The 15440-nt window shown below is 40.9% G+C and overlaps 2 protein-coding genes across 4 annotated transcripts in view; one reads left to right on the plus strand and one right to left on the minus strand.

The window, feature by feature from the left end:
- The window catches only part of LOC121232837 (protein mono-ADP-ribosyltransferase PARP8-like), a 155608-nt gene that overhangs the window by 42882 nt on the left and 97286 nt on the right, over positions 1-15440 (minus strand). For all 3 annotated transcript variants that reach the window (XM_041121289.1, XM_041121288.1, XM_041121290.1), the window contains 4 exons: positions 8963-9023; positions 7809-7899; positions 2464-2530; positions 622-747 (listed from right to left, as the gene is read on the minus strand). In XM_041121289.1, the coding sequence (XP_040977223.1) occupies positions 622-747; positions 2464-2530; positions 7809-7899; positions 8963-9023 (345 nt within the window). The remainder of the gene's footprint in view (positions 1-621; positions 748-2463; positions 2531-7808; positions 7900-8962; positions 9024-15440) is intronic.
- LOC121232838 (ubiquilin-1-like) overlaps positions 1-15440 on the plus strand; it is a 1092736-nt gene that overhangs the window by 13398 nt on the left and 1063898 nt on the right. The gene's annotated exons all lie outside the window — the stretch shown is intronic.

A 15440-nucleotide genomic window follows, 5' to 3' on the forward strand; every position in this document is an offset into this window, starting at 1 on the left:
AAGTCATAATGAATTCAAATGAACTATTCACAAACTACTTCTTATGTTTTTAATGCCTTTGTTCTTCGAAATTCTGTGCCTGCATTTCAGAAGTGGTGAACATTCATGTACTCAAACAGTGGAGAGGGGTGAGTGCTCAGCAGCTCTAAAGATCAGTCTTTCATTAATGACCATTCTCATTCTAAAAAATTAAAAATATACACAGTTGTGGAAAGAACAGCTAGACAACCACAAAATTATATATATAAAATATATATAATATATATTATATATATTATATATATATTCTTGCTATTCAAATAACAGTCAAATGCTACCAAGCTAGTAAAGATACAAATACAACCAAGTAAAGTAATATAAAATTAATTATTTCCAATTCTAGATGAATCATGGCTGTTTCAGAGAGCAGGGCACTGAAATGTTCTGCCTTCAAATAGTCTTAGAAGTTGCAATAGTACCTAGTTCGCTTTTGATGTCATGCAAGGCAAGGACTGGAAACCTATGAGGTAAGATATAAATAGAGCACTTCTCTGTGGAGAAAAGTCAACATTTCACCTTGTGAAGTCTGCTGTGGATTTTTAACAGGATATGGTGGTAACAGCTCATTTTCCTTGCTATTACCTGCGCAATGTAGAAAAGATGTGCAGAGGGGATTTCACCTTTTTGTCAGACACCTTCTTATTGTGCGTACAATTAGATTTCTCTTTGGTGTTCTTCCACTGTTGTGTAACAAATGTCTGCATGATTCTGCAAATTAAGAAAGAAAAAAAGATTTTCTTATCTTAGCCAAGACATACTCACTTTAAAACTAGGGTCTCAGTTCACCATGTAGGCAACATGATGCAATGTCCTCAGACAGAGTTTCTGTCACATATGTGGACTGATGATTGGGTGCTTCAGCTCCTCAAAAATGTTTTTTTTTTCCACATAAAACTAATTCACATGGAACTCTTATTGAGAATACAGTCTGTGTAAACAACCACTGCAAGACATAATTATGCCTCTCATGGAGATCTAGAGACAAACTGATTCAAAGGCATCCCATCCAACTATAGGCATCTGTCTCTCCAGTGACTAGAGGTAGGCTACAGTATCCACACTGCTCAAGTAGGAGCATATTCTCCTAAAGCACAAACATGAAGGTAGGGATGTCGAATATTACACTACCCAAAGGGATTTACAGAGAAGACAGAGCCAGACACTTCCCAGAGATGCACAGCAAAAGGCAGTGGTCACAAGTTGTAGCAAGTGAATCTAAAAAACATAAAGGCTATAAAGAAAAGACATCCACAGAAAAGTGGTTAAGTAAGTACAACAGGTTGCCCACAAAGGCTGGAGTTTTTCACAGCTCAGCTGCTTGAGGCCCTGAAGTGAACTAATCTAACTTTGAAGTCAGCATTACTTGGAGCAGGAGGTTGCACTAGGTAACCTCCAGCAGTCCCTTCTAAGCCAAATTACTCTGTGACTCTAATCTAGCAGTGGGGGTCTATGAGTGCTAAAGTCAAAGTGGAAGTTTGCATGGACTATATAAAAAATTTACTGACTCTTCAAAGATGAATATCCTGTTCACAGCCATGAGGAGTCACAGAGTTCATAGGTATTCTGACTTCCACTCAACTGTGAATTATACAGATATGTACCTGAAAATGTCTTATGGGAAACTTTGGTAATTACCCAGTGCACAAATCAGAGACAGTGTAAGTACTGAAATGTTTTAAGAGACTTTTCATGCCTGGGGAGCTTTTTATTTTTTTTCTTCAAAGTCATGTAACATAGAGATTTTAATAACATTGCTTCATTTGTATGATTACAAAAATGCTGCATTGAATTACTTTAAACACCAAACAGCAAAATATTTTTTTTCTTAAGAGATTCTTACTGTTGTAAGGGTCAGATATTAAAGCCTATATTTTTGTCACTTTATTACACATACACAAGCATATGTGAAAAGATGACTCGGCAAAATGTTATTAAATTGAATTGTACCATGAACACATGAAACTGCTAATTTTTTCAACTATTCTTCCCTCTTGTCCTCAAAACATGGATGGCCTAATTACTGTGGTACATCCTAGAGGCCACCATGAAAGCATAGCCCCCTTAGGGTATGCATGATGTTAAAAAATATTCCTGCTCCAGAGGCTTCACAATCTAAGCAAAACCATGAAATTGAACACTCCTAGCTACAGTTTTTTTGAACTTTTGTAGCTTACTTCCTAAAAGGCAGTAAAGTGAGAGAAAACCCTGGCAGGCAGCACAAATCAAGTTCTCTCCAACAACTGTCAAAACTGAAGTTAAAAAGGCAAAACCTGTCATTTTTTATTTAAAGAAAAATCAAGTTCAAAACACTTTGATCCAACTAACCTGACAACCTGTGAATTTTATCCTACTTGACATGGTCTGGGAACTAAAAAGAGTGTAAAATTTACTTAAAAACAGGGCTTTACACTTTTCCAGACTCACTTTTTCAGCTGATGTCCCAGACCAAATCTTTCCTTAGTAGAGATCTGAAATACATCCACAGTTGGCACTATGGAAAAAGGAGATATTGTTGATATATGAACTTAAAGCAATAATCAAGAGCTCATGACTACACAAGTCATATTTAAAGACCCTGTTCTATCTGGACCTTTACGATAGGCAATGCCATTGAAGCAATGGTGAAAGCAGACATGTCATCTAAGTCTATGAAGAAATGAATGATCCTTTTTGGAATATTAGCCAAAATAATTTGCAATTTTACAAATGAGTATTTTAGAAATTGAATTCCCCAAAATGTATCTCTTCCCACTAACTTTAATTATACAAATGCATCTTTTTTTTTTTTTTATATATTATGGAAGTACTAGAGAGCAGCATCAGATTAAATGTATCTGGACTGGTAATTCATCTCATCTAATATCTTAAACTTTCTTCCAAATAAGTAGTCTTTACACACTACAGTTCCTGTGACTATGAAGAAAACCCAGAGTGGAATAAACTGAATTAACTAATATCTGGGTTTTCTTTCTGAGGGCGTTTTAATACAAGATTCATAATTGTATTGGGTCTGGCTGAGATGGAGTTAATAGTCCCCATAGCAGCCCTCATAGAACTGTGCTCTGCATTAGTAGCTAGAAAGGTGTTGATAACACACCAGTGTTTTGGCTACTGCTGAGCAGCGCTGGCACAGCATCAAGGCTGTCTCCCCAACATTTTTGCCCCCTCCCTCAATGGCAGGCTGGGGCAGGGCAAGATCTTGGGAGGGGACATAACCAGGACAGCTGACCTAAACTAACCAAACAGATATTCCATACCATATGACGTCAGCTCAGCTATAAAAGCTAAGTAAAGGGAGATGGAAGGGGGGCATTTTTGTCTTCCGGAGCAACCACTACGCGTACTGAAGCCCTGCTTCCCAGGAAGTGGCCAGACATCGCCTGCTGATGGGAAGTAGAGAATAACATCATTTGTTTTCCTTTGCTTTCGCGCGCGACCTTTGCTTTCACTTTATTAAACTGTCCTTATCTTGACCCACGAGCCTTTTGTTATATTTTCTCCCCCCTGTCCAGCTAAGAAGGGGGAGTGATAGAGCGGCTTTGGTGGGCACCTGGCACCCAGCCAGGGTCAACCCACCACAGTCCTTTTTTTGGCGCCCAACTGTGATGGGTTGACCCTGGCTGGTTGCCAGGTGCCCACCAAAGCCGTTCTATCACTCCCCCTCCTCAGCTGGACAGGGGAGAGAAAATATAACAAAGAGCTTGTGGGTCGAGATAAGGACAGGAGAGAGATCACTCACCACTTACTGTCACGGGCAAAACAGACTCAAACTTGGGGAAAATTAACTCACTTTATTACAAATCAGAGTAGGGTAATGAGAAAGAAAACTGAATCTCAGAACACCTTCCCTCCACCCCTCCCTTCTTCCCGGGCACAACTTCACTCCCGGCTTCTCTACCAACCCCCCCCAGCGGCACAGGGGGACTGGGATGGGGTTTACGGTCAGTTCATCACACGTTGTTTTCTGCCGCTTCATCCTCCTCAGGGGGAGGACTCCTCACACTCTTCCCTGCTCCAACGTGGGGTCCCTCCCACGGGAGACAGTCCTCCACGAACTTCTCCAACGTGGGCCCTTCCCACGGGCTGCAGTTCTTCACAAACTGCTCCAGCATGGGTCCTTTCCACGGTGTGCAGTTCTTCAGGTGCACACTGCTCCAGCGTGGGTCCCCCACGGGGCCACAAGTCCTGCCAGAAAACCTGCTCCAGCGTGGGCTCCTCTCTCCACAGATCCGCAGGTCCTGCCAGGAGCCTGCTCCAGCGCGGGGTTCCCACGGGGTCACAGCCTCCTTTGGGCATCCACCTGCTCCGGCGTGGGGTCCTCCACGGGCTACAGGTGGATATCTGCTCCACCGTGGACCTCCATGGACTGCAGGGGGACAGCCTGCCTCACCATGGTCTTCACCACGGGCTGCAGGGGAATCTCTGCTCCGGCGCCTGGAGCATCTCCTCCCCCTCCTTCTGCACTGACCTTGGTGTCCGCAGGGTTGTTTCTCTTACATGTTCTCACTCCTCTCTCCGGCTGCCGAATCCCGCCTGTCCCAACTTTTTTTCCTTCTTAAAAATGTTATCACAGAGGCGTTACCGCTATCGCTGATTGGCTCGGCCTTGGCCGGCGGCGGGTCCGTCTTAGAGCCGGCTGGTATTGGCTCTCTCTCGAACACAGGGGAAGCTTCCAGCAACTTCTTACAGAAGCCACCCCTGTAACCCCCCCCCGCTACCAAAACCTTGCCACACAAAGCCAATACAATAATCATCATCTAAGTGCCTGATGTATGAATTCCAGTGGCCAAGGATTACCCTGTATTTTCCTCAAGACCCATCCTAATGTTGATATATCTATATTCATCTGTCAGAAAATTGAAAGTGTAAGGGGTGAAGGCTGGAAATTAGCTCCTGGTATTACTAAAATCCTTTAATAACATTTACTAGATAGAATGGCAGATGGAATCCAGCACTTGTTGAGAGAGTCTCAGGTCCTCGAGGCAGGACAACAGCCAACACATATTACAAGCACGAACTTTGTATTACATAAGGAAGTAATGACTATAGTAAAATAAAAAGGAATGAAAACAAAAAATCTGGGGGCGGTTCAAATTTCATTAGAAAAAGAAAATCAGTATTTTAAAATCTATATTATTCTGATCACTCAGCCAGATTTTATTCAGAATGTCAAAGTTTATCCTTTAATTTCACTTTAATAAATTAATTTTAAAAATAAAATACAATATATATATAACCTGGACATCCAATTTCATTTAGTTCAAAGCACTGTAGATACCCTTTCTCTAATGTTATTATTCAAATATAATCTCACCTTTTAAAGACAAACTGATGAATTTTTCAAAAGGGATAAATGATTTGATTAGGGTAGCAATGTCTTTAAATTGTTAAATTTAGGACACATGGTAGGGGGAGAATATTTTCAATGAGAATCATCATACCTAGATCAGCAATCTTAAAATCTGACATCATCTAGACTACAATTTCTGTCTGAGCTCTACAGCCAGAGGAGACAGCCTGGTACCCTCCAAAAACTGATTCATCCTAATGTAAGAAAGACAGGTTTCTAAGGCACGTGGGAGAAACTGCCCACGGGTACAATAATGAGATAAGGTATCAACTAGAAGAATGACTAGCTAAAATCAGGATATTAAACAGCTACAATGTGGTATGTATACCTCCCATTGTGCTTTGGAGTATACTGCATTTCTGTTTCTTTTATCAATGAACAGAAAGTACTATAGGAGAAAAAAATGTAGCATAAAGTTATGGCCCAGTAGTCTCAAAACAACATAATTGAGAGGTGATGCGGTTTAACTAAGCACCACACAGCCACTCACTCACTCCCCCCCAAGTTGGGATGGGGAGAGAGAATCGGAAAGGTAAAAGTGAGAAAACTCGTGGGCTGAGATAAAGACAGTTTAATAGGGAAAGCAAAAGCCATGCACACAGGGAAAGCAAAACAAGGAATTAATTCACCACTTCCCATGGGCAGGCAGGTGTTCAGCCATCTCCAGGAAAGCAGGGCTCCAGCACATGTAACGGTTACTTGGGAAGACAAATGCCATCACTCCGAACATCCCCCCTTCCTTCTCCTTCCCCCAGCTTTATATGCTGAGCATGATGTCATATGGCATGGAATATCCCTTTGGTCAGTTGGGGTCAGCTGTCCTGGCTGTGTCCCCTCCCAACTTCTTGTGCCCCCCAGCCTACTCGCTGGTGGGGTGGGGTGAGAAGCAGAAAAGGCCTTGGCTCTGGGTAAGCACTGCTCAGCAATAACTAAAACATCCCTGAATTATCAACACTGTTTTCAGCACAAATCCAAAACATAGCCCCATACTAGCTACTGTGAAGAAAATTAACCCTATCCTAGCCAAAACCAGCACAAGGGGGAAGAGGAATACACAGAGAAAGGGTTTTGTTAACACAAAAGATGGTGGATCTCATCATCCTTTTCTGGTAAATAAACATGGCTGCAACAGCAGCTGAGCTCATAAAACCAGTATCAGCGAAGCACTTGCCTCTGGCCCTGATCTTGCCTTTCTTGGTACTCAGGCACCGCCACAGTCAGCCGCAGGACTGGGAACTAAGCTTCCAGTTTTAACCTTGTCAATGGTACAGAAGATATCTTATTGTTACTTCTCATTTCACTAGATCATTTCTTACTGCACGCTGCTCTTCATGCTTCACCCTCTCTTATTTGCTGCACTTCTTTATTTTTTAAATTACATTTTGATAGAAATATTCTGAATACTAATACTGCTACCTGCTATGGCAAATACATATTTTAAGATCTGCATATTTACATAAAAATTGAAGCAATAAAATACTGACAAAAAGACCAAAGTCAAGCAAAAAAAATAATGACTGATGTAATGAAATGCTTATTTGAATGAACAGAATATAGCTTATAGTTAGAATCGGCAGACAACACATCCTATAAAAATAGCTCGTTGGGACAGATTTTGCTAAACATCTTATGACTGGAAATATCTATTCATTTTCCAGAGGCAGAATTCTCCCACAGATACAAGCCTGAACTGACAGCTTGCACTGGAAGCCTCCAAAGCCAAGCAAGTTATGATCCAAATTACACACTTATTTCTGACTTCCCATTGTAAAAATATATCTGAAGTTGACTCTTGCATATGAATGTTTCCAAATCTTCAGTCTCAGTTGATTCTTCATGAGTTTGACCATTTTTACTCTCATGAGAAAGCTTTACTCGCATAACAACCAGAGAGTAGGATGTCAACATAACATTTAAAATTCTCGTTCAAATTTAAAGATCCCCAGAGTTCACACAGTCATACAGAAATCAGAAGCTGGCAGGATAATTATCACGGTGCATGAAAAAGGGCATATTAATGTGCTGCACAGATCTGTGTATGTATACCTTATCAGTGATATCTGCATCTGTGAAGATGATCCCTGATTTCCAAAATCAGGAAATCACATATTAGAAACTGTCGATCTTTATTCCTTAACCCCTGGTTCCTAGGGGAAGCAGCTGCATTTCAAAGGATATCAAGAAAACAAGTTCCAAAACTCAACCTATGAAAGTTTAAACTAGATGCTCACATCATTATTGAGGGCCTAGCCATGCAAATATACATAAGCATAATTTCAAACCAGTAGGACTGCTCTCAGCAGTAGATTTAAGCACATGCAGGGTCAAAGATTTGGCAGTGAATGAGTATCTATGACCTAGTACATGGCTCAGACTGAGACACCATACAAGGCACATGAAGAATACACAGGTGACTAACCTGGACCATTTAAGTATTGTGTAAGTGAACAGTGCAATCTCACTATTATAGGCTCTGTGCGAATTACATCCCAAGCCACAGCAATCTCTTCCTAGTTCAAGATAAAAAGAAAACAACAGACACCATTAGCCATCATGAGGAACTGTTGCATTTTGTCAGTCTACCTTAGGGTTGTTATAAACACCATCCATCCATTTATCCAGTTGTGGAATATCTACTCCAACATTAAACCTGAGACTTAGGACAAACTATTGCCTGCTGATGCCCCTAAGAGCAGTGTTAGACTGCTTCCAGTTCTTGAGTATGCTCATTTAAACTGAGCACAGGTTTCTACACAACACTACATCTGCAGTGCAGGCAGACATGTTCCCATCTATCAAGAGATACTGTTTCAAAGCTGAGAAGCAAAGGAGCAAATAAAGATGGGAAGGAAACTCATCCCATAACATAGGGCAAAGGAAATGTTTGCTCCTTCTTAAGACTGATTAAAATAATTCAAGGTATGATCAGATTTTCTTAAATTTTAGAAGAGCCTGAGAACTTATGTGCTGTGCTGACCTGAGAATATGACATATCTGTGCAAAAGCTAATGATGCCCCTAAAAGCACTAATTTTCATTCTGCATCTAGAGGACAGGAAGAGCACAGAAGAGGTGAGAAAGTGTGGAGTTAATGACAGCATAACTGTTACAAAAACCATGCTGCCAGTTGACAGCACCACTGTCCTGTCTCCTTTGCCACTCAAGCCTCTCTCCTAATCAGCTGCAGATGTTGAGAAGCACACCGGAAAGCTCCAGCCAAGGTCTTCCCTCCAGGACTCTATGAAGTGCTTTCACCTAACTAATGTCTAGGATAGCAAAAAAAAAAAAAAAAAAAAGTACTTTATTTATATCAGTTAAAACATTTACCATTCACAAAGCATGTTTGAAAGGAAATACATATGCAGTAAATAAAAGCCTACAAAACATTTTAACAATGTGATCATAAAAGGAAAAGGAAACCTTTCCACTGAGTAGCAATCAATAATGTGACAGCCACTTGTGAAGATCAAGCCTCTGAAAAAGGAACGTCTTAGTGGTTGTCTAGAGTCTGATGTGTAACAGAATTAAATGGGTATTAATGTTCATTATGTAAACCTGTGATTAGATTACTTACATCGAGAAAGCTAACATCAATATGCAGATCAATATCTACATCATCAATGGCTCCATATTCCCTGAAAGGAAAGAATTACATTACATTAGAGCTCTTTAAGATACTCCTCAGCCCAGAAGTGCTTATAACAGAGATGATTTTATAAAGGATAATCTTATCTGTAAAATCAGAATGGTGATAAAATACACATTTACATAGATTGGATCAATATTCCCAGTGGATGATTGTCTGCTGCACTGAAACCTTCTTTCAGTAGATCTTGCTTAAATAGGCTAAATCTTTTTTCTACTAATTCCCCAAAATTCTCTCTCCATTGCTGCTATGTATTTTTGTCTCATGTATTGCACAAATAAATCAAGAAAACAATAATGGTCACATGCTGCTCCTATTTATGATGAAAGAAAACCCTAGTTAATTTTCAAAAGTATTTTAGGTTAACAGCCAGCAACTTAAGGAGAGGCTTGAGATAAATCATTGCAGACAAATACAGCATAGCCTAGAGGGTGGCATATTATACCTGTGGTATTGCTTCATACATTCAAGAATTTGTTTGTCAAAACATAAAGATTGCACTGTAATGCGCTCAAGGCAATAGTTACCTTATTTTATCTGTTTTGTGTAGTATTGCTGGAACCCCCAAGGTGCAGATTTAACTTATGCTCATAGGTGTTTCATTGCTGTCTGAAATCTTACATTTAAAGTGTGACTTCTCTGCCTCTTATTTTCTGACTCATTCTGATTGCCCTCCCCCAACGTACTTGAAGACTTCAGAAAAATAGGGCTAGAAAATATTCATTCATATACCTAAATAAAAAATTACTTTCCTTTTCATTTAAATTACTTAAGTGGACAATTCTGTAAAAGTGCTATCACTCTCAATTTTTCACACATTAGCTTCTAGTCAATAGGTTTTTGCTTTACACTGCATTTATATGCTTGTTCTCACAATGACTTCTGTGGACACATATTTAGCTAACATCGGTCGCAAGAGCATTCCAGAGGCCTTTAGAAGACCTTGAACAGAATAAACAAGAAGACAAAAAAAGAAAGATGCCAATTAGAAGAACACAGGTGCGCATTCCACGATAAAGGGAACTTGGCACAAAGAACCTCAATTCGGCAGTTTATCTTGACCAATTAGACTGAGACAAGTTTCGCGTGTTTTAATTGGTATAACCAATTATGTCCTATGTTTATGCGCGTGTACAGTGTTGATATAACCAATCATATTTTATGCTTGTGCGCGTGTACAGTGACTTTGCAGAATATGTGACTCTAAGTATGTGTGTGTTTTAGCAATAAAGCGTTGTCTGTTGTCTGCTCTCAAGATTACAGGCGTCCGTCTACTTCAATCTCCTCAAATGGTGACCCCGACGTGATTGCGGGCCGAGAAAACGCTGGAATTGCTGGAAGTGCGTCCGGAGGAGACTCTAGCCGAACGATCGTCTAGCCAGCTGGACTGAGAGGACAACCTTCTCCTGGGAGATCAATCACCCTGCTCGTTTGGAAGTAAGGTGAGCGGCTAGAAGGATTAAAATGGGTGCCCAGATGTCTGTGGAAGAAGGGGCAATTGTACAAATGCTTTCGCATATCCTCTCCATGAGAGGAGTTAAATATGATTCAAATACTTTACGTCTGATGCTGAAGTGGCTTAAGGACCATGGTGCCCCCACTTCGAATGTAGAAGTCTTTGAAGTTAAAAATTGGGAAGAAATGGGAAAAGTAATTTGGGACTTTGTATCGCGTGGGGACGTGAAGGCTCAGAAAATCTCTGCTACGTGGAGACTGGTGCTGGAAACGTTGAAAGCCCTTAAGGCAGAAAAGGAGGTGGCTGCTGCTGTAAAAATTTCAATTGAAGATACCCCGGAAAAAGAGAAAAGTGTGTGTGGCGAGGTGGTAAATAATTCGGACAGTGATGAGCAATTAAACACCGAGGGAGATGTCATTAATGGAGGCAATGATCAACCTTTAAGTAACCTGCCTCTCGAGCAGAGACCTATCCCCTCTGCACCTCCCTATGAGGCAGATACATCCCCAGGAGAAGCTATAAAAAAGCGATGGAAGGACATAAATGATAAAATGTTAACTGAAGGTCTAAATCCTGTGGCTTTTCCAGTTACAGTCAGGCAGAATGCCCCAAACGTGTGGCAACCTTTCAATTGGGATTTAATAAAAGAAGTACGGAAAACAGTAATGGCTAATGGACTGTCTGCTCCGTTTAGTCAGGCGTTATTGGAGAATATATTTTCTGGTCAAATTTTAATGGGCTTTGACTGTACACAATGGGCTACAATGATTTTAACCCCGACTCAGCGTCTTTTATGGAAGGTGAAATGGGCAGAATTATGTGATTTAGCAGCACTAAGAAATTTGGACCGCCCAGAAGGAGATCCACGGTATATGATCACTTCTGCACAAATGATGGGGACTGGTGACTTTGCAGATGTTAATAGGCAAGCAAGGCTACCGGTGGAAGTATTACAAGAATCAGCTTCCTTAGCTCTGAAGGCAATGGTAACCTTGCCTGAAGCTGGAAAGCCACAACAATCATTTACAAGTATAAGGCAGGGTAATACGGAACCTTATATGTCCTTTATTGATCGTCTGCGAGATGCTATTGAAAAGCAAATAGATAATGTTGATGCCAAAGAAGCATTGATAATAAAATTGGCTGTGGAAAATGCAAATGCAGACTGTAAAAAAATACTACAATCGATGCCAGGAAGAGTGACGCTAGTAGATATGATAGAGGCCTGTAACAAAGTTGGGTCTTTGGAGCATAAAACTACATTAATGGCCAATGCTTTTGCTGTAGCCATGCGAATGGATACAAAAAATGTTAAGAAATGCTATAAATGTGGACAACCGGGACATTTGCAATTTCAGTGTAAAGAGGGGCGAAACAAACTGGAAGTTGGGCCTAATATATGCCCTCGTTGTCATAAAGGGAGACATTATGCTAACCAATGTAGATCTCGTTTCACAAGTGAAGGTGTAGCTCTGCCACCTCGAGGTACCCAATCGCCAGGAAACTACAAGAAGAGCGCGAGGAGTGGTGCGATGACCCCAACAGCTCCGAAAGGATCCCGGAACGGCGCCAAGAAGGATGTCTGGCAGAATTGCCAGCCCGAACAGCTGGAAGTGCCGGAGTGGATGTCTCAACAATAGAAACCATCTCCCTATGGAACTCTCAGGTACACCGTGTGCCAGTAAACGCACAAGGACCATTAGGCAATGGGCTTACTGCCCTGTTGTTGGGACGGTCTAGTATAACATTACAAGGAATTTTTGTGCTTCCCGGGGTGATTGATGCGGACTACACAGGTCGCATTTATGCTATGATTTGGACGCCGTCTCCACCAGTATCGATACAGGAAGGAAGCAGAATTGCACAGCTAGTCCCTTTTAAAGCAAATGTACCATGTAAGGTTAATCAGCAGCGTGGCAATGCAGGGTTTGGATCTACGGGATTAGAAGCTCAAATTATGTGGTCAATGGAGATCAATAAAACAAAACCTAGTAAATCAGTAGAGTTACAAAATGCAAAGAACAGGCCAGAAAAAATAAAATTACAAGCATTAGTGGATACTGGAGCAGATGTAACGGTTCTGTCGTGGGAGGACTGGCCTGTTACTTGGGAGCTTTCTGAGATGGATTCGAAACTGTTCGGTGTGGGAGGATTATCAAAAACTCGACAAAGCAAATATATGATTCAATTGATTTGTCAAAATTCAGTTTCTTATATCAAACCTTATGTAACCAATATCCCTATGAACCTGATAGGCAGAGATGCATTAAGACAAATGGGATGTGTGCTTAGTACAGGAGACAATTTTGTGGCGCGGCCATTGACGGGCAACCATGCCTAAAACTGAAATGGAAAACAGAGGAACCGATTTGGGTAGATCAATGGCCGCTGACTGAATCTAAGGTCGCCATCTTGAAACAGTTAGTACAGGAGCAATTGGAACAAGGGCACTTGGTGAATACCACGAGCCCTTGGAATACACCAGTTTTTGTCATTCCAAAAAAATCTGGGAAATGGAGACTGTTGCATGATTTAAGAAAAATAAATGAAGTAATGGAAAATATGGGAGCCCTTCAATTAGGGTTACCCACGCCTACTATGATTCCACAAGGATGGAACATTTTGATTATTGATTCAAAGGATTGGTTTTTTACAATATATTTAGACCCGAAAGATGCGGAAAAATTTGCCTTTTCTATCCCCACCATAAACAAACAGGAACCCATGGAACGTTATCATTGGGTAGTTCTGCCACAAGGAATGAAAAATTCTCCAACCATATGCCAATCCTATGTATCCCAAGCTCTAAAAGGGTTTAGACAACAAAATCCAGACTTGATTATTTATCACTATATGGATGATATCTTGATAGCAGGGAAAAGAGAGTTATCTGAAAAGCTCAAGGAATTGACTACACAATTGTCTGATTTTGGTTTAAAAATAGCACCAGAAAAGGTACAAAAAATGCAACCATGGAAATATTTAGGCTGAAAGATTTTAGAAAAAACTATAGTTCCACAAAAACTGGAAATTACAGACAAGATTGAAACACTGAATGATGTACAAAAATTACTGGGGACAATCAATTGGGTTCGAACGCTGTTGGGAATAGATAATGAGCTTCTGACCCCTTTATTTGAAATGTTACGAGGCGACACTACCTTAACCGCACCTCGACAATTGACCCCTCAAGGTAAACAAGCATTACAACAGATAGCAGATATAATATCCCAGAGTCAGGCTTTTAGGATTAAAGAAAATCTTGACATTAATCTTAGCATTTTAAACCGAGAAAAACAACCCCTCGGGATCATATATCAATGGGAGGGGAGTCACAAAGACTTGTTAATAATAGAATGGATCTTTTTAGCTCATCAGGCCCGAAAAACTATATTTTCTCGAATTGAAATGATTTCAGAATTAATTATAAAGGGGAGACGTCGGATTATTGAGATTTGTGGACAAGAACCACACACGATTGTTGTTCCTTTGACTCAAGGATATTTACAATGGTGTCTACAGAATAGTCTAACTTTACAAATTGCTTTTGCAGATTTCGAAGGAAAGATAGATATTCATCTTCCTGCACACAAAATGTTTACCTTGCTACAAAATATACAACTAGAAGAAAAAGAATTGTGTGCAGAGTTACCTACTGATGGTCCTACAGTATTTACGGATGGCAGTGGAAAAACAGGAAAGGCAGTAGTAGTTTGGAAAGAAGGTCAGGTATGGAAAAATCACATTGTCACATGTGAAGGCTCCCCCCAAGTGGTGGAACTTCAAGCTGTAATAGAAGTATTTAAAAAGTGGCAGGATGTTGAGGTCAATATTATTGCTGATTCTTTATATGTGGTAGGTGTAGTAAAACGCTTGAGACGGGCTTATTTGAAAGAAATTGATAACATTACATTGTTTGAAAAATTTAAGATGTTGCTATTTCTGTTAAACCAACGGACAAAGTGTTATTATATAATGCATGTGCGAAGTCACACCAGTTTGCCTGGATGGATCACAGAAGGGAATAAACGAGCTGACTTACTAGCTAATCCTGTATGGACTGGGCCACCCCCCAATAAACTTCTACAGGCACGTGGAGCTCATAGTTTTTTCCACCAACCAGCGAAAGTATTAGCCAAACAGTTTCAGATTTCTATAGCAGATGCCAAAGCCATCATTCAATCCTGTGCTGAGTGCCAGAAATTATCTGGGCACGGAGATGGCGCTGTAAATCCTAGGGGTCTGCGATCCTTGCAATTGTGGCAAACTGATGTGACTCATTGTCGTGGTTTAACCCCAGCCAGCAACTAAGCACCACGCAGCCGCTCACTCACTCCCCCCCCACCCAGTGGGATGGGGGAGAAAATCGGGAAAAAGAAGCAAAACCCACGGGTTGAGATAAGAACAGTTTAATAGAACAGAAAAGAAGAAACGAATAAGGATAATGATAACTCTAATAAAATGACAACAGCAATAATGAAAGGATTGGAATGTACAAATTATGCGCAGTGCAATTGCTCACCACCCGCTGACCGACACCCAGCTAGTCCCCCAGCGGCGATTCCCCGCCCCCACTTCCCAGTTCCTATACTAGATGGGACGTCACATGGTATGGAATACCCTGTTGGCCAGTTTGGGTCAGGTGCCCTGGCTGTGTCCTGTGCCAACTTCTTGTGCCCCTCCAGCTTTCTCGCTGGCTGGGCATGAGAAGCTGAAAAATCCTTGACTTAAGTCTAAACACTACTAGCAGCAACTGAAAACATCAGTGTTATCAACATTCTTCTCATACTGAACTCAAAACATAGCACCGTACCAGCTACTAGGAAGACAGTTAACTCTATCCCAGCTGAAACTAGGACACTCATGTACCAGCTTTTGGAAAATTGTGTTATGTTCATGTTTCTGTTGATACATATTCCTTGATGATATGGGCCACAGCACTTGCGGGCG

Source organism: Aquila chrysaetos, chromosome W (assembly GCF_900496995.4).
Source record: "Aquila chrysaetos chrysaetos chromosome W, bAquChr1.4, whole genome shotgun sequence".
Lineage (NCBI taxonomy): Eukaryota > Metazoa > Chordata > Aves > Accipitriformes > Accipitridae > Aquila > Aquila chrysaetos.